We start from the raw sequence: 25,106 nt of genomic DNA, 5'->3' as shown, positions 1-25,106 counted from the left end.
AATTGATTATCTAAATCGTTACATTCCAAAAATGTCGTTTGTATTACGAGCACCCAATTATCAAGACTTAACTGAATCTTCCCTCTGAATTTTGAATATAGTGTTAGAACATACACTATGCACGTTGAAATTATATTTCATCCACCGACGGTAGCGAACCGTCTGAATGAGGGTTTGTTAAACCCGTATGGCCACACAACATAATCACTCGCTTACACTTACACCCTGCAAGTGGAACTAATGATAATTGGATTGAGGACTTTTGTTCTAACTCGTCTGTATCTTTGTATTCATATTTGTGTTCAAAGTATAAAAGTATGAAAGTATATATACATGAGAAATGTATATAAGTATGTAATGTATATGTTTCTCAGCCCACGATTTAAAAGTATAAAAGTTGTTAAAAAGGTGGGACTATGATCTCACCTTGAGTGCGAGAGTAAAAAGACACTTCAACAAGTACCGTGCAAAGTACAAACGCTAGTCTTGACCTAAACAATTAGGGTTGTATCAATAACGGTAATCACGATCGGTCAAAGATGTTCAATTAGTCCTATGGCTCGTTACGACTCGATTATATAGCATGTGAATCAAATTGTCAAGTTTCATGCAAGATACAAGTAAAGAATCATGTTAGAAAGATTGCATAATCATTTGGTTAAGTTTAAAAAAAAGTCAAACTTGGGTCGGTCAAAGTCAACGAAAAAGTCAACACGTTCGGGTCGGGTCCCGGACTATTTTTCTGTGCTAGTTATTCATATATAAGCATGTTAGAACAAGTTTCATGTGAATCGGAGGTCCATAGCATGCCAAACATTTTACGTGAAATGGATAAGAAAAACAGAATCTGGAACACCCTTTGGGTCGCACCGCGCCGCGGCTATACCCGTAGCCTGGTACCTGGTCTACTGAAATCTATCAAGTCTCAATCCAAACTTCAATTTAACACAAATCGCAAACCGTAAACACTTAGAACACGTATCTTATATCGTTGGGAAGCTCTTTTAACAAGGAATACAACTAAACATGTTTCATCAAACAAAAACATCATTTCCAATAACCGATTTCTCGTCAAGTGATCATTTAAAGTCCATTTTCAAAGTTTCAAGTTCACAAAATGCATTTTAAGTTTCGGGGATCCAATTCACACATATGATATGCCGTTTTGAAGGTAATGAAACATGCATTACAACTAAACACTTACAAATAACATTTCATGGCATTCAAGTATCAAGAAGTTCATCTTAAAAACTATCAAACCCTAATCAAGAATCACAAAATCATTAATCATGTTTTTGAAGTTTTACAAATCAACCTACACATCAAAATGAAGCTAGTGATACTAGTAACACAATTAAAACATGAACTTTAACAATTTAACAACATTTAATCTTCCAAAATTAAAGATTAAGCAAACCCATTTTCAAGTGTTCAAACTAGTTACTCAAAACAACAAATTGAACAAACAAAACATATATTCATGTTATACACGAGCCATAGACACTAAATAACACTTTTATAATTCAAAAACATCAAGAACACAAAATCTAGTGATTTTAGAAAGTTACCCAAAGGAGGTGAAATTGGTATCAAATTGTAGAGGATGAAGAGAGGATTCCAAATATGTAATTTGTTTTGATGTTAGCTCCCAAATCCGAATTTGGATGATGAATTTTGTTGGTGTTCTTGAAAGAAAAATGGAAGTATGAAAAAGAAGAGAAAGAGAGAAAAGAGATGAATGAGTGGATGTGGTGAATGTTGACCATTTGACCTAGTCAAAACTTTGGTCATTTGGCAACCTTAGTCCCTCAAGTTCGTAGTCGGGTGCGGGAATTAACCAAACGAATTATTTTGAATTACACGAGAGTACGGGAGTAGTTATGATCCAATAACGAAAATATTATGAATGTTAGCTAACGGAGGTTACGAATCTAGATGCGAAGAACATTATTAAAAAAAAGACGGCGTTAAAATAATTTAACGAAAAAATGCGGGATGTTACATTACCCACACCTTAAAAGAAATTTCGTCCCGAAATTCAGTTGGAAGTAATAGTCGATGTCTCTTACTCGAGACCTTGTGTTGTCCAATCTACGAATAAGTGAAGATACGTCCTTATGCATTTCCACGATTTTGAATAGTCATGGTTTTACGTTGTATTAAGACTTGGTTTTACGATTCATAATTTCGACCGGTCTTTCTACGAAGAGGGGTTTGTCATCCATAGTAAGTTTATATAGGGAGTAGCACGTTCCTGTTCCACAGGACACGTCTCAAAGTTTGTTACATGGAACGTAGGGAATTCGTGAGGTTTTCATCTAATATTGGTATAACTCTTTTGGCGACTACGGGTCGTCTTGAGCCCTTCTCGGACTTGGGCGATCTCAACGGTTGTTTCTAGAATGAGTTCGGATTCGGTGGTTTTGCTTGTCACCTACTTCGGTCCAACGAAATAGGAGAACAACTGTAACGACCTGAATTTTTTCGATCGTTTTATACATATGAGATTAATATTTACATAAATTAAACCTTACTAACATGATAAGTAATCCTAATTGTTGAGAATGGTGTTTTTGAAAAGAGTTTTACACAACGTTTGACCGTCCAATTTGACCGATGATATCACGAACTATATGACACACGATAATTATACGATTATGTATATATACATATCTATTCATATTTAACATGATTTAAGTGTAATAGGATTAATTTGTTAACCAAAATAATCTTGATAAATATCGAACAAGTTTGGGAAAGTGTGGAGTGCGCACTTGTTTGAACTTATCTTGATTATGACGGGGGTTCGGGGGCAGCACCCCCGATAGCGGGATCCAAGGGGTGGCAACCCCTGGCTGGGGTCGAGCTGCCAGGTCAGCTTGGAAATTTTTTTTATTTGGGCTAACATTGGTTTATTAAAAATGTCTTAAAATTTTATTTGGGCTAACATTCGGCAGTTATAAACCCGTCCATATTTGAATCCTCGTTCCATTTCCTCAAGATTTCTACACGTACACCTAGGGTATATGTACCCGTATCATACCCAGCTTCCATACGTATTTACTATTGGTATATACCAACAATAAACTCCAATGATCAGCCACTAGACATGATGTTACATGTGGGAACCAACCATTTAACCTCATGTATGACTTATATGCAAGAAAACAAACTAAATATCCTATATATCCATCCCATATTCACGCCATTTTGCACACACACACATACAATTTCATTTCTAATTTTCTTTCAAGTTAATTCACTCCTTAATCTCTCTTCATTTACCTACTCAAGAACTCAGTAAACAACCTTCACTATGATCAATCCCACTCCACCACTCTTTTGATTCCAAGATTTTTCTTATCTTTTCCAGTAGCTTTATTCAAGTAACTTGAGGTAGTAACCTTGTTCATAATCTTATTCGATTCATATTTATATAGCTATCTTATTTTGAGTTATAAATTATAACAACAAGAACATAGTTTGAATGATTTCAAACTTGTTCGCAAACTAAATAGATCCTTCTAACTTGACTTTTACAACAAAATCAGGTATCCGAAGCTAATTTAACTACGAAATTATTTTGAGTAAAACTAAACTAATTCTATCTTTTCTAATTAATATGATATTTTATATATAATTACTCATGATCTAATTTTATATATTTCAGGACCACCCGTAAACAACACGAGAAGATTAATCATAAGACCTCATGAACGTACGCAATACATCATTTGACAACACGGTACTTTATGTACGCAATACGTCATTTGACAACACGGTACCGTGGGTCAAGATTAATTCTGATCAATACGAATACGATGAGGTCTTTATTTATTTTATTAAGCAACTAATTGTAGACCACTAACATCGGACTGCTAACTACGGACTAATAAGATATTAAAAGTATTATAAGTATATATGTAACGATTACTTGAAAAAGAAAATATATTGATATATTATATATGGTTAGGTTCGTGATATCAATCAGAGACCAAGATGTACTAAATATCTTCAAGACAAAAGTGAGTATATAGTCCCACTTTTAAACTCTAAATATTTCGGGATGAGAATACATGCATTTTATGTTTTACGTTATAGACACAAGTGATTAAAAATATATTCTACGTTGAGTTGTACCACTGGCATATTTCCCTGTAGCTTGGTAACTACTATTTACATGGGTATTGTAAACGCGAATCCTGTTGATAGATCTATCGGGTTTGACCACCCCAACCGGACTGGACGACCAGTATTCAACGGTTGCTCAGTACTTCGTTTCGGTGACTACATTTGGTACGGTGTAGTGAGATTTCATAATAAAGGGAATATGTAACGTTGATTAATAGTTAAGTATGGTTACCAGGTGCTCAACCACTTAGAATATTTTTATTAAAATGTTTATATATGAAATCTTGTGGTCTATATTTATACCGCTGCCGGCATTAAACCTATATCTCACCAACTTTATGTTGACGTTTTTAAGCATGTTCATTCTCAGGTGATAAGTAGAAGCTTCCGTTGTATTATGCCGAACTTAAGCAAGATTTGGAGTATGCATATTTGTGTCAAAAATAAAACTGCATATCGGAAGATTTGTAATGTAAAATATGTTGGGAATCGTATCATTGTTATCACATGTAAAGTTTGTAAGGCCAAGATTATCGCTAGACGATAATCATTATTATGATGTTTAAACCTTGGAATTTTAATAAAAGTTACGGTTTGTTTTGTAAAAACGACTGCAGTTTTTGAAAAATGTCGCATATAGAGGTCAATACTTCGCGATGAAATCATATGTTATTGTATTCGTCCTTATGGTTAAGGTCCGGTTTTGACAACAACACTTGTAGTGATGTAAGGTTTCGAAAGGTGCGGCGTTAATACACGAGTGGTAATTACTGTTGTAAGAGGAGACAACTAAAGGCAACAATATAAGTTTGTAACGTGTCTTTCCAAGATGTAAATCGTTCGTTTGCTTGACTCGTCTGTTTGTGGAAAATACGCGGTACTCGTGTCTAAACGTGTTCCCAAGGCTTCTTGCAAAGCTAGAAGTGAAACGAGTATTTTGATCCAAAATAATTGACAATGATACACCGTGTTGGGATAGAATTTCTTAAGATATGTTTGAACAAGTTAGTTAGAGCAAGTTTTTGTTTCTCAAGAATTTCACACCGCGGAAGATTTATCGGTTTCTGAAAACGTTCGTTAGGACTATTCTCCCTCGTGGTGAATACTAGTAACACGTGAAGAGTCTCTCTCTTCATTGAGAATCTATATAAAAGGTTTCCTTATACTGAAGTACGAGCGAGAAGATATGAGTGAAATGAGAACTTAGAATAGGATGAGTTTGCATCTTGAGGTAGCCATATCGCACATCTAGTGGTCAAATGTTGAGGCTTGGTGGGGAAACGAGATAGTACACGTAGTTGTATAGTTCGGAGTTGAGTAGTAGTTGGCCGTATGTCAGAAGCATAAGGACGATAAGTCAAAGAATAAAGAGGTACCCTTGGATTGTGTGTTATCTTGGGTCCCAGTAATATCAAACGGTAATAGTGAAATAGCAGAGTTACGTATCGGGGTACGTGATGATGAGAAAATTGATCGGATCCATAAATAGGTATTCAAATTCTTCGTGCAGATTGACGAATTTCAGTTTCCTTGATTTCGAGTCGAGAGAGTATGCCTTTCAGGCGTCCACGTAGAAAAATTTTCATATTTGAATTCCATTGTGCTACACGAATTTAGCTAGTAAGGTTGGTGTAAATAGTCACGTTCAAAGTTCGGACACGAAGAGGTTTAATTCTTTCCTCAGTGAGTTAACGGGGTTAAAGGACGAGTAGCACGAGAGAAAATCGGAAATGAATCTTCGGTAATAACCGGCGAGATCTAAGATTTTACGAATACAAGATAGAGTCGTGGGGGTTTCCTGATTACGTGTGGCTTCGATTTATGCGAGAATTGTAGTAACACCTTGACCACTAACAACATGGTCTAAAATTTGGACTTCGTTTTACCGAAATTCTCACTCGGAGAATTTGGCATGGAGTTGCTCTTTTCTCAAGAGTTCGAGCGTAAGACGGAAATGTTTTCCGTTTTCTTCTTTACTTGAATTGAACAGGTTAAAACATCACCTATGAATATGATGACGGATTTGTCTAGATAAGTTTACATATGCGACCCATAAGGCCCATGAATAAGGGCGAAGCCCTTGTTAAACTGAACGACTCTATAGGAAATTCATAACTCTCGTAACAAGTTTGGAAAGCGGTTTTGGGAGATAACCAGAATGGGAGTCGATCTTGGAATACACACGGAATTTTTGTGATCAGTCAAGAGGTCATCAGTACGGGAAAGAGGATATCGGTTCTCAACCGAAAATTACTTAGTTCACGATAATCTATACACAAGTAAGGAATCATTTTCTTATTACGAATAGGTTTCGAGCTCCCTAGTTCTATAGGTATCAAATCAAAATTCAAATTCTTCACCCAAAAAGTTTAACGTAATAGTGTTCCGTCGGTCACTTGAATGGCATAGGTAGTGTCTAGGGGTTATGGTGGTGTGCAAAGAGTACAAGTCAAGGCCTTGGTTATAAAATGTCTAACGGTACCCGAATTGAATAAACATGAAATTTAAGGGTTGTTGAGAAAAAAACGTACCCGTGACTAGTTGTCATCTAAGGCTTCCTCAGTGTTAATGTTGAAAGCTCGGCCGTGTGCATTGGGGTTGGCTTTCTTCTTTGGGCAAGCATCCCTAAAGTGACCCGGTTGGCCACATTCAAAACAAACACCCGTCTTTGGTGCATTGTGACTCTTTTGAGCGACAGGAGCGGTATTCCTACAATCGTGGGCCATATGGCCACTTCTTTTGACACTTCAAGCAAAATGGTTTGCCACATTCACCTAGATGATGTTTATAGCACTCGTTACAATAAGGTAGGTATCCGGCATAACCTTTCTTGCCGCCGGGGGTGAAGGGCTTCTTGGTGAGATTGTTGTCGTAGTTGCTCGATTGGGGGGCTTCCCACTTTCTTTTGTTGCCACTCGACTTATCATCGGCTTTAGGTGCCAGTACTTCAATTTCGTCCACCGTTTCAATCAATTAGCGGGCCATATTCAAAGACTCTTGGTGGTTAGCGGGTTTGAATGACATTACTCCTTGTTTGATGCTCTTGGGGAGACCATCCATGTAAAGTTCAACCCTTAGAGACTCGGTACTCACGAGGTTTGGGCACATCAAGGCTAGCTCAGGAAATCGTTGATTATAGGCCTTTAGGTCATTCCCGACCGCTTTTAAAGTTCTTAGCTCGTTTTCGAGCCTTCGGGTCTCTTCGCGTGGAAAGTATTCGGTAATCATCTTTCCTCTTAAGTCGGCCCAAGAGAGAGCGTGGGCTTCACCGATACCCACCGATTGTACATACGTATTCCACCATGTGAGAGCGATACCGACGAAGGTGTGAGTAGAATATATGACCTTGTCTTGGTCCCGACAACCGCTTATGCTAAAGACGGCTTTCGTTTGCTCAAACTATCGGGTAAGCACAACCGGTCCCCCGGTTCCGTCAAAAGTGTGAGGTTTGCACCCCATGAAGGATTTGTAGGAGCATCCCTCGTTTGAATTTCTGGCTCCATTGTTGTTGTTGTTGTTGTGGTTGTTGTTATTGTTGTTGTTGGATGAGTGACCGGCCATGGCCGCATCCACGGCGGTGGCTATCATTCGTTGTAGAGCTTGTTCGGGAGTTTCGGGAGGAGCGCGTCAACGAGCCATTGTTCCTTCAAAACACAAGAATATCGTTGGTTAGTATTCTCAATAATACTAACCGTGATATGGAATAAGGATAAAGAGAACAAATTTTCTTGACTCGCCTTAAATTCTTTATGTTATAATGTCGGAACGTTCATATGAGTCACCGTAATATAATCCCGGCAATTATATTACCCTAGCTCATATGTGCATTCGACATTATTCTACAAAGTCAAGGTGGCGCGTCAATCAAATTAAACAACGTGAGATTACGATAGAATAAGAGTAGATATGGATAGAAGAGTTCGAGTATAAATGCACAAATAGCCAAGTAATTCCTACTAAGTCTATATGCCGGTTGTAGTCTAGATTCACTAATGTACCCTATGACTCGGGGATGACACCAATGAACTCTAAATCCCTACAACCAATGCTCTGATACCACTTGTAGCGACCCCGACAAATCGTCAATTGACGGCGCCATCTACTTAGGTCCCATCACACGGTCATAAGTCTTTAAAACAGACGTTTGACCCAAAATATGTCGCATTCATTTCATAAGTAAAGATTGTTTCAAAGTTTACAAGGAAAGTTCAACCACAAGTTACGTTACAACGTTAAGTACAAATGAAACATATGCGACACGATTTAAATAACCAAAAGACGCTCCATGTAATGCATATATACTAGACATCCAATGCAAGTATCAAATAATGAGCAGAAGCATGTATCCATAAGCATTTAAGAACCTGAGAAAACATAGGAGAATCTGTCAACGAAAACGTTGGTGAAATCATAGGTTTAGTAAGTATTTTGTATTTAACCACAAGGTTACACATGAATTGATTATCTAAATCGTTACATTCTAAAAATGTCGTTTGTATTACGAGCACCCAATTATCAAGACTTAACTGAATCTTCCCTCTGAATTTTGAATATAGTGTTAGAACATACACTATGCACGTTGAAATTATACTTCATCCACTGACGGTAGCGAACCGTCTGAATGAGGGTTTGTTAAACCCGTATGGTCACATAACATAATCACTCGCTTACACTTACACCCTGCAAGTGGAACTAATGATAATTGAATTGAGGACTTTTGTTCTAACTCGTCTGTATCTTTGTATTCGTATTTATATTCAAAGTATAAAAGTATGAAAGTATATATACATGCAAAATATATATAAGTATGTAATGTATATGTTTCTCAGCCCACGATTTAAAAGTATAAAAGTTGTTGAAAAGGTGGGACTATGATCTCACCTTGAGTGCGAGAGTAAAAAGACACTTCAACAAGTACCGTGCAAAGTACAAACGCTAGTCTTGACCTAAACAATTAGGGTTGTATCAATAACGGTAATCACGATTGGTCAAAGATGTTCAATTAGTCCTATGGCTCGTTACGACTTGATTATATAGCATGTGAATCAAATTGTCAAGTTTCATGCAAGATACAAGTAAAGAATCATGTTAGAAAGATTGCATAATCAGTTGGTTAAGTTTGACAAAAAGTCAAACTTGGGTCGGGTCAAAGTCAACGAAAAAGTCAACACGTTCGGGTCGGGTCCCGGACTATTTTTCTGTGCTAGTTATTCATATATAAGCATGTTAGAACAAGTTTCATGTGAATCGGAGGTCCATAGCATGCCAAACATTTTACGTGAAATGGATAAGAAAAACAGAATCTGGAACACCCTTTGGGTCGCGCCGCGACCTGGGGCGCCGCGCCGTGGCTATACCCGTAGCCTGGTACCTGGTCTGCTGAAATCTATCAAGTCTCAATCCAAACTTCAATTTAACACAAATCGCAAATCGTAAACACTTAGAACACGTATCTTATATCGTTGGGAAGCTCTTTTAACAAGGAATACAACTAAACATGTTTCATCAAACAAAAACATCATTTCCAATAACCGATTTCTCGTCAAGTGGTCATTTAAAGTCCATTTTCAAAGTTTCAAGTTCACAAAATGCATTTTAAGTTTCGGGGATCCAATTCACACATATGATATGCCGTTTTGAAGGTAATGAAACATGCATTACAACTAAACACTTACAAATAACATTTCATGGCATTCAAGCATCAAGAAGTTCATCTTAAGAACTATCAAACCCTAATCAAGAATCACAAAATCATTAATCATGTTTTTGAAGTTTTACAAATCAACCTACACATCAAAATGAAGCTAGTGATACTAGTAACACAATTAAAACATGAACTTTAACAATTTAACAACATTTAATCTTCCAAAATCAAAGATTAAGCAAACCCATTTTCAAGTGTTCAAACTAGTTACTCAAAACAACAAATCGAACAAACAAAACATATATTCATGTTATACACGAGCCATAGACACTAAATAACACTTTTATAATTCAAAAATATCAAGAACACAAAATCTAGTGATTTTAGAAAGTTACCCAAAGGAGGTGAAATTGGTATCAAATTGTAGAGGATGAAGAGAGGATTCCAAATATGTAATTTGTTTTGATGTTAGCTCCCAAATCCGAATTTGGATGATGAATTTTGTTGGTGTTCTTGAAAGAAAAATGGAAGTATGAAAAAGAAGAGAAAGAGAGAAAAGAGATGAATGAGTAGATGTGGTGAATGTTGACCATTTGACCTAGTCAAAACTTTGGTCATTTGGCAACCTTGGTCCCTCAAGTTCGTAGTCGGGTGCGGGAATTAACCAAACGAAATATTTTGAATTACACGAGAGTACGGGAGTAGTTATGATCCAATAACGAAAATATTATGAATGTAGCTAACGGAGGTTACGAATCTAGATGCGAAGAACATTATTAAAAAAAAGACGGCGTTAAAATAATTTAACGGAAAAATGCGGGATGTTATATTAGCACCTCTATCTCTAGAAATCCGAATGCCAAGAATCTGTTTTGCTGGCCCCAAGTCTTTCATAGCAACAGACTTGCTTAATTCTCGCTTCAACTGCGCAATTCTTTTAATATTTTTACCAACAATCAACATATCATCAACGTATAACAACAATATGATGAAATCATCATCACCAAACCTCTGAAAGAAAACACAATGATCTGAAGTTGTCTTTCGGTAGCCTTGCTTTCCTATAACCGACTCAAACTTCTTATACCACTGTCTCGGTGCTTGCTTCAACCCATATAAACTTTTCTGAAGTCTACAAACATAATTTTCTTTACCCTTAACCCGAAAACCTTCAGGTTGCATCATGTAGATTTCCTTATCCAAATCACCGTGAAGAAAAACAGTCTTGACATCCATCTGTTCAACCTCAAGATCAAGACTAGCAGCTAACCCAAGAACCACTCGAATAGATCCCATCTTCACAACCGGAGAGAAAATCTCATCAAAATCAATACCCTTTTTCTGGATGAATCCTTTAACGACTAACCTAGCTTTGTACCTTGGGTGTGAAGTAAGCTCATCTGTCTTCACTTTGAATACCCATTTGTTTCTCAAAGCTCTCTTGCCTTTAGGTAACTTCACCAATTCATAAGTATTGTTCTCGTGTAAGGAATTCATCTCATCTTGCATGGCTTCACCCTACTCTTTCTTATGCTCATCTTTCATAGCTTCTGCATAACACTCTGGCTCTCCCCCATCAGTGAGTAGTACATATTCATCAGCAGAATATCTAACATAAGGATGACGGTCTCGGGTAGACCGCCTAAGTGGGACAAATGAGGGAATATCTGGTACTGGAATCTCTACCTGCTCCGGAGCATCAATATCATCAGTACCATGTTCATTATCATGAACATCATCATCAACATGTGAATCAACATGTTATGGAGTAACTGGATCCAAATCAACAAGATCAGCACTATGTTGAGGAACTGACTCTGTCTTCTCAACATCTCTCAACATTTGATCTTCTGAAAAAATAACATCTCGGCTTCGTACAAGTTTCTTTTGAACTGGATCATATAACCTGTACCCAAAATCATCTTCACCATAGCCGAGAAATACACATGGCTTAGTCTTCATATCAAGTTTTGACCTTTCATCTTTGGGAACATGAACAAATGCTTTACATCCAAAGACTCGTAAATGACGGTAGGAAACATCTTTGCCGCTCCAAACCCTGTTAGGAACATCAAAACGCAAAGGTACACAAGGGGTTAGATTAATAATATGAACTGCCGTATTTAAAGCCTCACCCCAAAAAGAATCAGACAACCCTGCATGTGAAAGCAAACATCTAACTCTCTCAACCAAAGTTCTGTTCATCCTTTCTGCTAAGCCATTCAACTGAGGTGTCTTTGGTGGAGTCTTTTGATGCCGAATACCATTCTCCTTACAATAAGCATCAAATCTGCCAATGTATTCACCGCCATTATCAGTCCGAATACACTTGAGTTTCTTCCCCGTTTGCCTTTCCCCTAGTGCATGAAATTCCTTAAACTTCTCAAATACTTGATCTTTTGACTTTAAAGTGTAAACCCACACCTTCCTGGAATGATCATCAATGAATGTAACAAAGTAGGAACATCCACCAAGTGTTCTAGTCTTCATAGGCCCACAAACATCCGAATGAACTAGATCAAGTACGTTCTCCATTCGAAAAGAAGAATGACTCTTAAACACAACTCTGGTCTGTTTTCCTGCCAAACAGTGAGAACACTTACTTAAATCAATACCACTAACACCCGACAACACATTCTTCTTAAACAAGATAGACATCCCCTTTTCACTCATGTGGCCAAGTCTTTTATGCCACAACTCGGTAGAGTCAACATTGTCCACTGCATTGACAATGTTCTGGATGATCTTCGGACACGTGAAGTATAATCTTGAGTCTTTCTTGCCTCTTCCCATTATCATAGAACCAAGAGTTAGTTTCCAAATACCATTACCAAAACCGTTATAATAACCATCATCATCAAGAATGCCTGTTGAAATAACATTAAGTCTCATATCCGGAACATGTTTTACATTATGCAAAACTAACTCCATCCCCGTGTCAAATTTCAAACAAACATCTCCAATACCAACGATCTTTGATAACCCAGAATTACCCATCCTAGCAAATCCATAGTCACCTGGAGTGTAAGATGAGAAGTGATCTCTACATATTGCAACATGACATGTAGCACCACTATCAACAATCCAACTCGTGTCATCGTGAGTAAGATTAATCATATCATAATCAATATAAACAAAGAATTCATCCGTAATAGTGTTAACTTCAACCTTATCATCATCACCACCATCACTTTTCTTTTGTTTATTCTTGTCATATGCCTTTTTCTTCTCATTCTTCAACTGTGGACAATACCATTTTGTGTGCCCTTTTTCATGACAATGATAGCACTCAATATTAGAAAACTTCCCTTTTCTTGAGCTACTATGGTTCTTGCCTCTTTTACCCTGACCTCTACTATGACTTCTCCCCCGCATTTCTGTGACCAAGATATCTGACTGTGAAGAAGAACCTTGTGACTTTCTTCTCATCTCTTCATTCAAAATACTACCCTTAGCCAATTCCATGGTGATAGTACCATTCGGTGTAGAGTTGGACAAAGATGTCCTAAAAGTCTCCCAAGAGTCCGGTAATGTACCAAGTAACCAGAGACCTTGAATCTGATCCTCAAACTTGATACCCATACCTGCAAGCTGATTTATAATACCCTGATATGCATTTAGGTGATCTGTAATAGGAGTCCCATCATGATACTTCAAAGCCATCATCTGCTTAATTAAGAACAACTTGTTATTCCCAGTCTTTCGTTCATATAACTGCTCAAGCTTTTTCCATAAGGCTTTAGCATCAGTCTCCTCAGTAATATGATTCACAACATTATCATCAACCCACTGCTGAATATACCCACATACTTGTCTATGCAAAATTTTCCATTGAGCATCAGTCTTACCCTCAGGTATACCCTCAGTAAAAACAGGTAAATAATAATCTTTCACATAAAGAAGATCTTCCATCTTTCCTTTCCAAACATGATAATTTGAACCATTTAAACTAATCATTTTACTTGTATTAGCTTCCATCTTTCACACAAGTCAAATCAAATAACCTAGCTCTTGATACCAATTTGATGGGAAAATAATCACAACGGACAATCTACAAAGCGGAAATAAACCCGTTTGACCAACACTTTCCCGACCCGTATGAACCCGTGAGGATGCTAACAAACAAGCTATACCAAATTCAACCCAAATCAGTAGCTAAACAATACCAAATCAGTAGCAAATCAGTAGCTAAGCAATAATCAAGCACACACAATACATACAAGACTTTTTACGTGGAAAACCTCTCAAAATCGAGACTAAAAACCACGAGACTCGTAAGCCACTTAAACTTCACTATCATCAACAAGGAGAGCAATACCATAATCCTTCTCTAGATCAACTAGAGGCATACAACATCATCATACTCTTGAACAACAATAATCAACAAGTATATGAAGAAATTAAAGACAAAAGATGAATGAATCACCCAATAATCTGCTCTCTGTTCCAGCAGCAAAATCACGACCTACAGACCTTATTAGACGAATTCAATGGTTGAAAATGTTGGCCCTGATGTCAGGAAGACACAGTCCAAAAATGAAGAAGATTCAACGGTCGGATCTCCAGGGATCGTCGATTTACTAGGCTGCTGTACAAAAAAAACGGGAATTGAGAAAACACACTTTTTCTTTGAAGACTTTTGCTCTCTTCTCTCTTGATAATCAATACAGCTGCACACAACTGATCTAAATAATGCCTAAGACACTTGGCCAAGTCAACAAGCATCTTGGGCCTATATTGTTGGGCTTTAGACATTGGGCTAACACTTCCTCATATTGGAAACTAAATAAAAAACCCAACACATAATCCCCATGTACCTCAACATCTAGCAAGCTACAATTAAGGTAAACACATGAAACTAATGTAAAATAAATAATATACTATTAGCCAAGGAATAGACCACCTATCGTTCATTTGTAGAATGAGTTATCGCTATTGTGTCTTTTGAAATCTTGGAATATATATAGTTCGTATGTAAAGTAAGCCCAAGCTTAATTGTTACCACTTTTGTATATGAATCATACGTACCATTCTTAAATTCTTCAATTACTTTTACGACATCTGCAAAAGTGTATTGAAACAATTTCATAAAAAGTGCAAGTAAGACTAATTAATGTGTACAAATATGACCATTAATAGGAAAACATCGTATTAAGGGAAAATAAAGTGAATATCTAACAATGAGAGACACCTGCACATGTTTTCATTTCCGGACGCATGATAACATGGCCATATGGATTTCACAGCTTCAAATTCGCCCAACTTGTATCTATAAAGCATACAATCAAAAACATATATTTCAAATAATCACATCTACCACATACGTTATTGAGTCTAAGTAAACGTTAACCATTCAATTCACATGTACACTATATGTTATGCATTACCTAGTAACCTTTTGTCCAAGCCAAAATGAGATCCATAAGCAATTGGAACATAGACTGTAGTGATCTTAAATCTTCATGATCGAACTGTAAGAAAATAAAAATGCAACACATTAGAACATCTTGAACAATTATATTTATATCATGAATCGACAAGTAAGATTTTTAGCAGAATTTTAGATATTTGATGTACATTGTTTTATCTCAATATTTTGCACACCCTTATTTGATGATCACCTCTCACATCTTTGAAGTTCCATAACATGATATCAATAAAAAAGTTTACTAAACCAGCTTGCAAGTACACAATATTCATTGTGTTTCACCAATTGTAGATATGATTGACATCCACATTTGGTTATATAGCTGCATAAAATATGCACACTAAGATGTTAATATATACAATTCCCAATCATTTGATTGAAAACATCATATATGCAGGAGTCAAGTTGGAGTTCATAAAAAAACTTTGTTAATTTCTCTGGAGTTAGTTAAAACTGATGGTTGGAGCAACACTTTGTTAATCAGATATGCAACAAATATATTATTATATTAGATGCATCATAACTTGAAACTTATAACTAAGTTTTCTTTAAGTCATTTCATCGAACACTTGGCATACAAATGATAGCATAATTAACACAAACACATATAATTAAGAAATATTATGTAATCATCAAAAAATATGTAATTAAAAAGAAGTTTAAAATCATGTTGGTTACAAATCCAAAAATCAAGAACGAACATAGTAGATGAAATTAGAGCAAAATATAAAACCTGGAAAAGCTTTAGGTGATGAAATCGAAACGGAGATCGATTGTGAAGCACATTTTCGACATAAATAATGCATAACAAACTCTTCATTGGTTGGGTGAAATCGAAACCCTGAATACCCGGGATCGGTGACTGAAATAGACTGAAGTAGGGATGCAAAACGGATTTGAATCAACCGCCTCGAACACTAATTTGTAACCTAAATACTCAATCGATTTCATCCCCTATAGGCGGAGTAATTTTCGATTTATTCCTTACAAATCAAAACCGTAAACCGTAATAGATCTAACAATTGGTTTTTTATTGTAATTGTAAATCAATTAAAACAAATATAGATGTCAAATTCTAAAATTCAAAAACTTTGAATGGATTTCGCTGTAAATCGGTCGCCCTAAATCGTTTGGAATGAAAGGATGAAAAATAAAATTTGAAAGAGGCGTATGGTAGATGGACAGATGTCACGCTGTGGTTAATTGTGTAGTATGGTGTAGAGTAGGTAGTAGGGTGCCAGGTGGATTATGTATATGCCATATAATAGGTTACTAGCTGGAGACTCGCGAATTCGCGGGGCTTTGTGAGAGTTTAATCAAGAGTAATGTTTATAACAAATGTATTAAACAAAGGTAGTAGTGTTAGTTGTCTTATATTAAATCTAGGAAGCTAAAATAAAACCCAGAGAATAAAATTAAAAGTTCAACATCTCAGTTTAATAATCACATTAACAAAAAAGTCTCCTCGAAAAAAATATGAATCATATTATGCTACTTCATTATAATTATTTTCTTCACAAGTGTAATAATACATGTTCGCTAAAACATGAAGCTTCATACTGACCCAGATAATAAAGACCCATTTTACAAAATAAGAATAAGAGTAAGCAATGTTGACCCATAAGCATTACATCGACAATGATAACTATATATAATTGTTTAACACAAGCATGCTTAATCTCATTCACATATAAATTCGTTCAAAACCATAACTTGCTCTTTTACAATCATGACTTCCCTTATTAAAAGCACATAATGACTATTTGACCCAAATTAAAAAAAATGATACTTTTCAGACATGTTATACAACTTCATAGGCTCATACTTATACTTTGGAAAGTGGTGGTACAAAAATATCTAGTTGAAGACCTGCTAATTCGCGGAGTGCTAATTCGCGGAGTTTTTTTAGGTATAAATCACTAATGACTTTTAAGAATCATTATATTTTATATAGTGTTCGTAAGGTTTATAATAGAACGATTCATTAATGTAGTAGTGTTCGTAAGGTTTACACGACTTATAATGGAACGAATCATGATTAGCATAAAACGAAATTTGAAGTCATGTTATTATCGAAAAGCGGTTCACTCAGCAGGCAACTGTTAACAATATATGTTCTAGAAACTATTATAGCATGTGTTGAAGTTAGTATAATTTTACCTTGTCAAGAAAAACTTTGACGATTGTGGTTTGACAATGCTTTCTTTTTTCCATTTTTTAAGAAAGTCAAGTATCCACTTTGGGTTTCAAATAAAATAGATTTTGGTGGATAAAAATGATAAATTATTGGCTATAAGGGAAGTTAGCCGAATTTTCTACTACATTATGCGATCAAAGTTGACGCTTATAGTGAGAAGCGGATATTACCATTTTTCATCAAACCCAACCCACTTATCTCTCAAACTTCAAAATTCCTACAAACACGCAGCTCTATTATCAAGATCTAAAGATTATAAAACCAACTTAGACGGAACAAAATTTCATAAAAAATATACTCAATATTTGCACTTTAAACTAAAAAGAATTCATTAAGTTTTAAAAATACACATAATATATATCATCCTCGAATCAATCCATGTGAAAAACGCTCAGCCACGTACTCAAGGATAGCCACGTCCTCAAGGATAGGAACTAACCAACTTATAATATAATACACGAAAAAAATGAAAGGAAATGTCGGCGAAAGGACCTTTTAAACCGATGGTGTAAGGAACTATTTCTTCCTTAGTTGGTCGCCACATAGTATTTTGCACACAGAGCAATCCTTCTTGGTCTTTTGAGTAAGTTAATCACACTTCCTAGTTCATCGATCTCTATTCCATTGATGATCTCTAACGTGTCACGGATAATATGTTTCACTTCTAGTTCAACATCCACTCGGCCTACGCAACTAAAATATTAAACAACATGCATTATAATATCGACACAAATATATAATATCTTTTGTCCTGAAGAGGCTAGATTAAAGTCAAAAAAATGTTCAAACCACATATGATAATATTAAACAATCAAGAGACAATTAGTCGTGTATCTACTCAACAACTACTCCATAAAATAAACAACTTCCAACTGATACAACCCACCTCCCCAAGTGAAAAGCACCCCTAACTCTGATTGTTACAATTAAATAAAGATTGTTTAGTAAGTGACTTTCAGACAATCTAGTTTCGGGGCTCGTACCCAAGGATGTTTGAAGTTCAAACCCCTCACAAAGAAGTTTGCACAAAAAGGATCACGAATTATAATCGAGAAACTACACACCAACACTAATGAATAAAATATAAAGTCACATTCTAACGAATATAGTAACCAAAAGTGGACTGGTCAATTTCAGTTGATTTTCAAAGTAGACAAACGGACTTTCTGGTCAAATCGACCATACCCGACCCGACCCGACCCGACCCGTTTGACATATAGTAAAAGTGATCTACTTATCTCATCACTTGTATAATCATGGTTGGTTAATAAAATGGTAGTATTACCCTCCAAGATCGGATACATGTTATGAAGAAACGTTTGCACCACCTTCGTCTTTAAAGTGAAGACCAACCAAAAGACTATAATTCATGATTCTCTCATGTTCGAGGAAATCACAGTCCCTATCGATTATCATGAAGATTCACAAATTTTCTTAGAATCAATTCTACAAATAAAGCTCGAATGAAACCACAAATCTCAAGTTTTACCTTATGAATTCTTGGATCGAACTTTTGAGACAGTGGTGAGATGGATTTCTAATTCGGACTAATGCGTGAGCCAGCCAAGTGATGACTCTTTTAAGTCAAAACGTCTGTGAATCATAATGTCTATCCAGAAAAGGTTCCCCATGATAATAAATCGTACCTGGTAGTTAATAAAATTAATTAGTAGTAATGAAAGCATTGGATTAGAGGTGGCAAGATGGACAGGTCAAACGGGTTTAGGTTGACATGCAACATTTCTAATTTAAAATTAAATAATAGGTTTATTTTGAGTATAAAAAGTTATTACACGAATACTGTAAATGGGTGAATTTCATCCCATTTGACCCATTTCACAACATAAATAAACAATAAACTATTCATGAATAAATGGGTTAAACATTCTTTTGCGCAGTACCGGTTAGCTTCACACAATGTAGCTCGTAAAACTTGGTGAGTGCACCTGATACGAACAAAAAATTAACACTGAGGCATTATTAACTTTAGGATAAACCTTCAACTAATTTGTATACTCACATGCAACAATTTCAAGCCTCACAACAACTACAATAAACTGGTCATAATTTAAAAAATAAAATAAAAATTGCATGTGACATCAATTACAAATGCAACAGGTTGTAGACTCTGATGATATATATGCTCCAACAACTATATAAGGTCAGGTTACATAATTAACTATAACGCATTTTCAAGAACAATGAATTAAGTTCATAAATTACCTCTTTACCAATTACAGAGCTTAATGGTACAGTAAATAACCCAGGCCATTGCTAAGAATAGCAGCTCTTGAATAACAGAAATGCGTTCTTCGTTTAAACAATGTCCATAAGTAAATATTTAAAAACATCATATCCAGTGCTACCATTTAAAACTATAATTTTAAAACATATAGACAAACATAATAAAAGTAATTAAAAATGAATAACAACTCACATTCAGTCGTTGACATCATCTGATCTTCAATATTAATTCCGAGGCATTGAGTTCTAAAAAACGTGGGCACTTGAAGATTCAAGTGGCATAAAGGAGATTCAAGAGAAGATGAATGTCAGCATACATTATTAATATTGCAATATATGTCTTATAGCAAATTTCTCAAGATAAAACAGAGCAATTGCAAAAATAGGGACATTGCTAATACCAACATCATCCAACTAAAAGTCATCACATTTACTCTTTTTTGCCTTTTTTCTAGATGCCATTAAAATTCAATTGTATTAAGGTTGTAAACTATACTCACCTGATGTTGCAGTTTGGCTTCAATCAAGAACATTAATACACATATTCCATCTATGAAATCAAAAAGTTTGAACTTTCTATTTAATTATAACAAACTTGAATTATTACGGGTTGGATGAACAAACACGCTAATTGAATCATATAATCGAATTTGTATGGTAGATACCTGAACAGCACCTAAAACTCAAATCAATTTACTTGATAAAAAAACCCTAACACACTAAATGTAATCAGGAAATTCTTGAAATCGGACTTGATGAAATTATGAATCAAAATTGACGAATTTATGGAATCGTGAAATGCAACTTAGGGTTCGTATGTAATTATTTAAATATTAGGAACGGTTTTTTTTTTCCTGAGGAATGCGCTAATGAAATTGAATTGCAGAAATTCAGCCTACCCTTATGACTTACATGTTAATCGTTGGTTGGAAATGAATTCCAATTGCATCTGCTACGAAATCGGATTGAATCTGTAACGTTTATCAGAGATTTGAATGATGATGAAGAAGGGATCGAGTAATTGAGGATGGATTAGCGTGATTATAATGAAGAAGTTTCCGAATGTCATAGAATCAATACATGAATAAGAGATAGATTGTGATTCTGATGAACACCGGATGGTTTTTTTATTGAACCCCTATTTTCCCAATTTTGTTCCGTGTGATTTAGGATGTCGAGGGTAATCAGGAGATTTTAAGTGTGCATGGGAAGACTTATCACGTGATGTTGTAGATTGGGTGGGATGGAGGGTTAGGATTAGATGATCTATTTAGATGAATGGATATGATTAAATTTTATTTGGAGATATCACCTAATTATGTGTTTGTTATTAGTGTAAGAGAGATAATATAGAATAGATAGATAGATATGGTTGTGTTTTAGATAACTTCAAAAAAATAATAAAAAAAAGATTATTAATCACAATGTCCTTTTTGACTAAATGATTAACCCGATGAACTTTTATTAAAAATAATAAAAATATGATTTACAATACAATGAAGCACATCTGCTTTAAGAGAGACCTAATTAAAGTCAAGAAAAGCGAGTCAAAAAACAATCAGGCAAAACGCCACAACTTAAACAAAAAACAATCGACATACTACTCTAACTTCCAACAATCCGAAAAAGCTTAATCTGGCGAGACTCCTTGAACTGATCTGATAACCGGGCAGTCAAAAAAATCACATCAAACAATTGTTGACTATGATTTATACATAAATTGGAAAGTAGATGAATGCAAGGATAATAATTCTTAAACGCAATTAGGCGTAGTCACGTAGAATATGATTTAATCAAACGATCCAATACCTAGTTGAGATGTATAATCGATCAAAGTTACCTTCAACTACACATGTCAGTGAACCGAGCGTTCAAGTTTCAACAAACATGCTGAGAACTTTACTACTAAAAGATTATTTATTTAAAGTTGTAAAAGTGGTAAAGGTTGTAAGGTTTTCTCTATTCCGGTTGCCCGAGAAGAGGGTTGATCCGACCTCATATTCTAATGTACGCAGACTATAAGTTTATTTATGCTTGTTCATAATTTATATGAGAGAGCAAAAGTATGATTTTTCGTTCGTTTACTTAAATGAACGAAGACAAATATGATTTTTTGTATGAAGATGTAATTCGATGATCTCATTCCTCAATATGTGTCACGTATAAATACAAGTATTCCTAACCAACTCTTCTAGATACAAGGAAGGGATTGGTTTGACAGCTCAACCAAATCTTCTAAATATGGAACATATGCTACAGCTAATATTGACACAATATAACATACATTGACTTTTGAAAAAATATTATAAACCATCGGTTAATACAGCCCCGCAGTTTGAGCGGGAGGGCGGACGAACGTTCAAACTGGTACGGAATTCTTCGAACAGTAGTCATGGAAGGCCCTTAGTAAAAATGTCCGCGATTTGAAATCTTGTGGGAACATGAAGCAAGCGTACTTGACCTCGAGCCACTTGTTCCCGGACAAAATGTATATCCATTTCTATGTGTTTTGTCCGTTGATGTTGTACCGGATTTCCTGAAAGAAACATAGCACTGACATTGTCACAAAATACAATAGTTGCTTTAGTGATCGGACACCGAAGTTCGAGAAGAATGTTGCGCAACCAGCACGATTCAGAAACAACATTCGCAATGCCTCGATATTCTGCTTCTGCACTCGAACGAGAAACTGTCGGTTGGCGTTTTGCGGACCAAGATACTAAATTTCCTCCCAAGTAAACATAGTAACCGGATGTCGATCTACGTGTGTCTGGACAACCACCCCAGTCAGCGTCAGTGTAGGATATGAGAGATGACAATGATGACCGCGACAATTGCAAACCATAAGAAACAGTTCCCTTGATATAACGTAGTATACGACGTAGAGCATGCATGTGGCATTCTTTTGGTGCTTGCATGTGGAGACATATTTGTTGAACTGCGTAGGCGATATCCGGTCGAGTAAACGTTAAATATTGCAAGGCGCCTGCGAGACTTCAAAACTCAGATGGTTGTGAATAGGGAACACCAGAATTGGAACTAAGTTTTCCATTAGTATCAACCGGTGTTTTTACCGTGTTACAGGTGCCCATACCAGTGCGATTTAATATTTCCTGTGCATAAGTAGCCTGACTTAAAAATAACCCAGCTTCATTGCGTTGGACAGCGATACCCAAGAAATAACTTAGTGAGCCAAGGTCCTTCATAGAAAATTCATTAGCAAACAAGGACATGAGTGTGGTGCGTAATTGTGTAGATGAGGTGACTAGGATGATATCATCTACATAAAGAAGGTAGGCAGTAGAGGCACCATGATTGTACACAAACAAGGAGTGATCGGATTGACTGTGTTGGAAACCAATGGAAGAAGCAAAGGTGGAAAATCATTGGTACCACGCACGAGGGGCTTGTTTCAAACCATACAATGAACGTTGTAGAAGACAAACATGGCCAGGCTTCGTCGGATCACGGAAACCGTAAGGTTGGTGCATGTAGATAGTCTCGTTTAAGGACCCATGAAAAAACGCATTTTTGACGTCTAACTGATTTATATTCCATGATTTAGATAAGGCGATCGATAATACTAAGCGAATGGTAGCTAGTTTGACTACAGGACTAAATGTTTCATTACAATCAATACCAATAGTTTGAGAACGACCATCACTTACTAGCCGTGCTTTATAGCGTTCAAGTGTCCCGTCGGATAGCATTTTGTGGCGAAAGATCCACATACTACGTATAACATGCATGTCAGGTGTCCGTGGTACAAGCACCCAAGTCTTATTATCCATTAGAGCACGAAACTCATCAGTCATAGCCATGTTCCAGTTAGGGTCAGATAAGGCGTCTTTCGGTGTTTTAGGAAGAGGTGAGAGAGTGGTAGTGGTGGTGGATAGATTAAATTGAACTTTGGGTTTGTGAATTCCAGATTTGCTTCGAGTGATAATCGTACGAGGTGGGGTTGGGTCACGTATAGGAGGTAAGTTTGTGGAATTCGAAGATGATAAGGCTGGGGAATGATTCAAAACAGGAGAGTGTGGAGGAGATGTGTGAGTTGAATCATAAGAGGTAGTGGGCTGAACAGAAGTATTTTCATGTGTAGGAAGAGGTGGTGGGTCAGTATGTTGGACAGAATCATACAATCCATGTTGGTGAGTATAGGTATTGCCGTGTAGACGTGTTTGGGTGGGTGGAGGAATTTGGACTTGTGTGGGTTGCATTTGTGCAGTAGCTTGTTGATGAGTCTGTATGGGTATAGTATGGAAAGGATGAATGGTACTAGTGATCGAGTGATAGTCAGTAGGTGGGATGGATGGAGATTTGGCGAAGGGAAATTTCGTTTCATCAAAGAGTACATGTCGAGAAATGATATCGTAACATTTATATCCACGATGATTGGGTGGATATCCTAAAAATACACATGGTGTAGATCGAGGTTGGAGTTTGTTTATTTTGGAAGATGGTATTAAAGGATAACATAAGCACCCAAATATTCGCAAGTGGGAGTATGAAGGTGTGCGACCATAAAGAATTTGAGTAGGAGAATGAAGTTGTAAGAGTTTTGTAGGCATGATGTTTATTAGGTAGGTTGCCATTTCTAATGCATGATGCCAAAAAGAAAGAGGAAGAGATGCATGAGATAGAAGAGTACGAATAATGTTATTGATGGCTCTTATTTTGCGTTCGGATTTCCCATTTTGTGAGGAAGTGTAAGGACAAGAGAACCAAAATGTCATTCCATGTGTATCACAAAATTGATGAAATTGTTTGTTATTGTATTCTGTGCCATTGTCACATTGAAAAGTTTTTATTTGTGTGCTAAATTGAATACGGATGTAGTTGTTAAATTTAATAAATGTGGAGAAAACATCAGACTTGTTGTGTAGGGGAAATGTCCACAAAAAGTTGGTGTAATTATCTAGAAACAGAATATAATATCGATGGACATTGATGCTAGGTATTGGAGATGTCCACAAATCACTATGAATGATATCAAATGGTAATAGAGTATTAGAAGATGAAGATAGAAATGGCAATTTTATTTGCTTTCCAAAAACACACGATTGACAAATAGAATTCAAAATTGGTTTATTACAAGGAATAAACTTTTTATTGCTAAAAGTACGTATAACTTCAATGCCCGGGTGACCAAGGCGATGATGCCAAATATCTGGTGAGGAAGCAACAAATGCAGAAGATGACTTTATTTGATGCAGCAAAGGAGAAGAAAAGGGATAAAGATCTCCGGTGATGTCACATCTCAGAACCGGTGTGCCCTGCGGGAAATCCTTCACAGTAAAACCAAAAGGATCAAATTCCAAAGAAATATTATTATCTATTGAAAGTTTACGGACAGAAATTAGGTTTTTAATAAGATTAGGTGCATGAAGAATAGTGCGTAAGTAAAGTGGACGAGAGGAGGAGTTTTGTAAGAGTGAGTGATCGAAACCCTTAACTGGAAT

General features: G+C 36.2%; 1 protein-coding gene and 1 long non-coding RNA gene across 3 annotated transcripts; both read right to left on the bottom strand.

Moving 5' to 3' along the window:
* Positions 1-17,675: 17,675 nt before the first annotated feature.
* Positions 17,676-20,105, bottom strand: LOC139853219 (uncharacterized). Of its 2 annotated transcripts, XR_011761307.1 has the most exons (5): positions 19,838-20,105; positions 19,285-19,710; positions 18,890-19,046; positions 18,686-18,802; positions 17,676-18,093 (listed from the first exon to the last, which is right to left on the bottom strand). It is a non-coding gene; the product is annotated as an uncharacterized lncRNA (long non-coding RNA). The 2 variants fall into 2 exon arrangements; XR_011761306.1 differs by having other exon boundaries at positions 19,285-20,105.
* Positions 20,106-21,221: 1,116 nt separating this feature from the next.
* Positions 21,222-22,877, bottom strand: LOC139855244 (secreted RxLR effector protein 161-like). Its single transcript, XM_071844481.1, has 3 exons — positions 22,739-22,877; positions 22,173-22,630; positions 21,222-21,302 (listed from the first exon to the last, which is right to left on the bottom strand). Exons 1-3 carry the CDS (start codon positions 22,875-22,877, stop codon positions 21,222-21,224), a joined length of 678 nt encoding a protein of 225 aa, XP_071700582.1.
* Between the last annotated feature and the right edge of the window lie 2,229 nt (positions 22,878-25,106).

This window comes from Rutidosis leptorrhynchoides, chromosome 6 (assembly GCF_046630445.1).
Source record: "Rutidosis leptorrhynchoides isolate AG116_Rl617_1_P2 chromosome 6, CSIRO_AGI_Rlap_v1, whole genome shotgun sequence".
Classification (NCBI taxonomy): Eukaryota; Viridiplantae; Streptophyta; class Magnoliopsida; order Asterales; family Asteraceae; genus Rutidosis; species Rutidosis leptorrhynchoides.
This window is presented reverse-complemented; position numbering and strand designations above follow the sequence as displayed.

Bases quoted from the DNA above. Each gene is read 5' to 3' on its own strand.
- LOC139855244 (XM_071844481.1), bottom strand. From the start codon at position 22,877: ATGTCCTTGTTTGCTAATGAATTTTCTATGAAGGACCTTGGCTCACTA. The intron at 22,631-22,738 runs GTATGGGCACCT...GAAGTCTCGCAG, and splicing joins GGAAATATTAAATCGCACTG to GCGCCTTGCAATATTTAACG. The intron at 21,303-22,172 runs GTACAACATCAA...CCCGGTTATCAG, and splicing joins TGTTTCTTTCAGGAAATCCG to ATCAGTTCAAGGAGTCTCGC.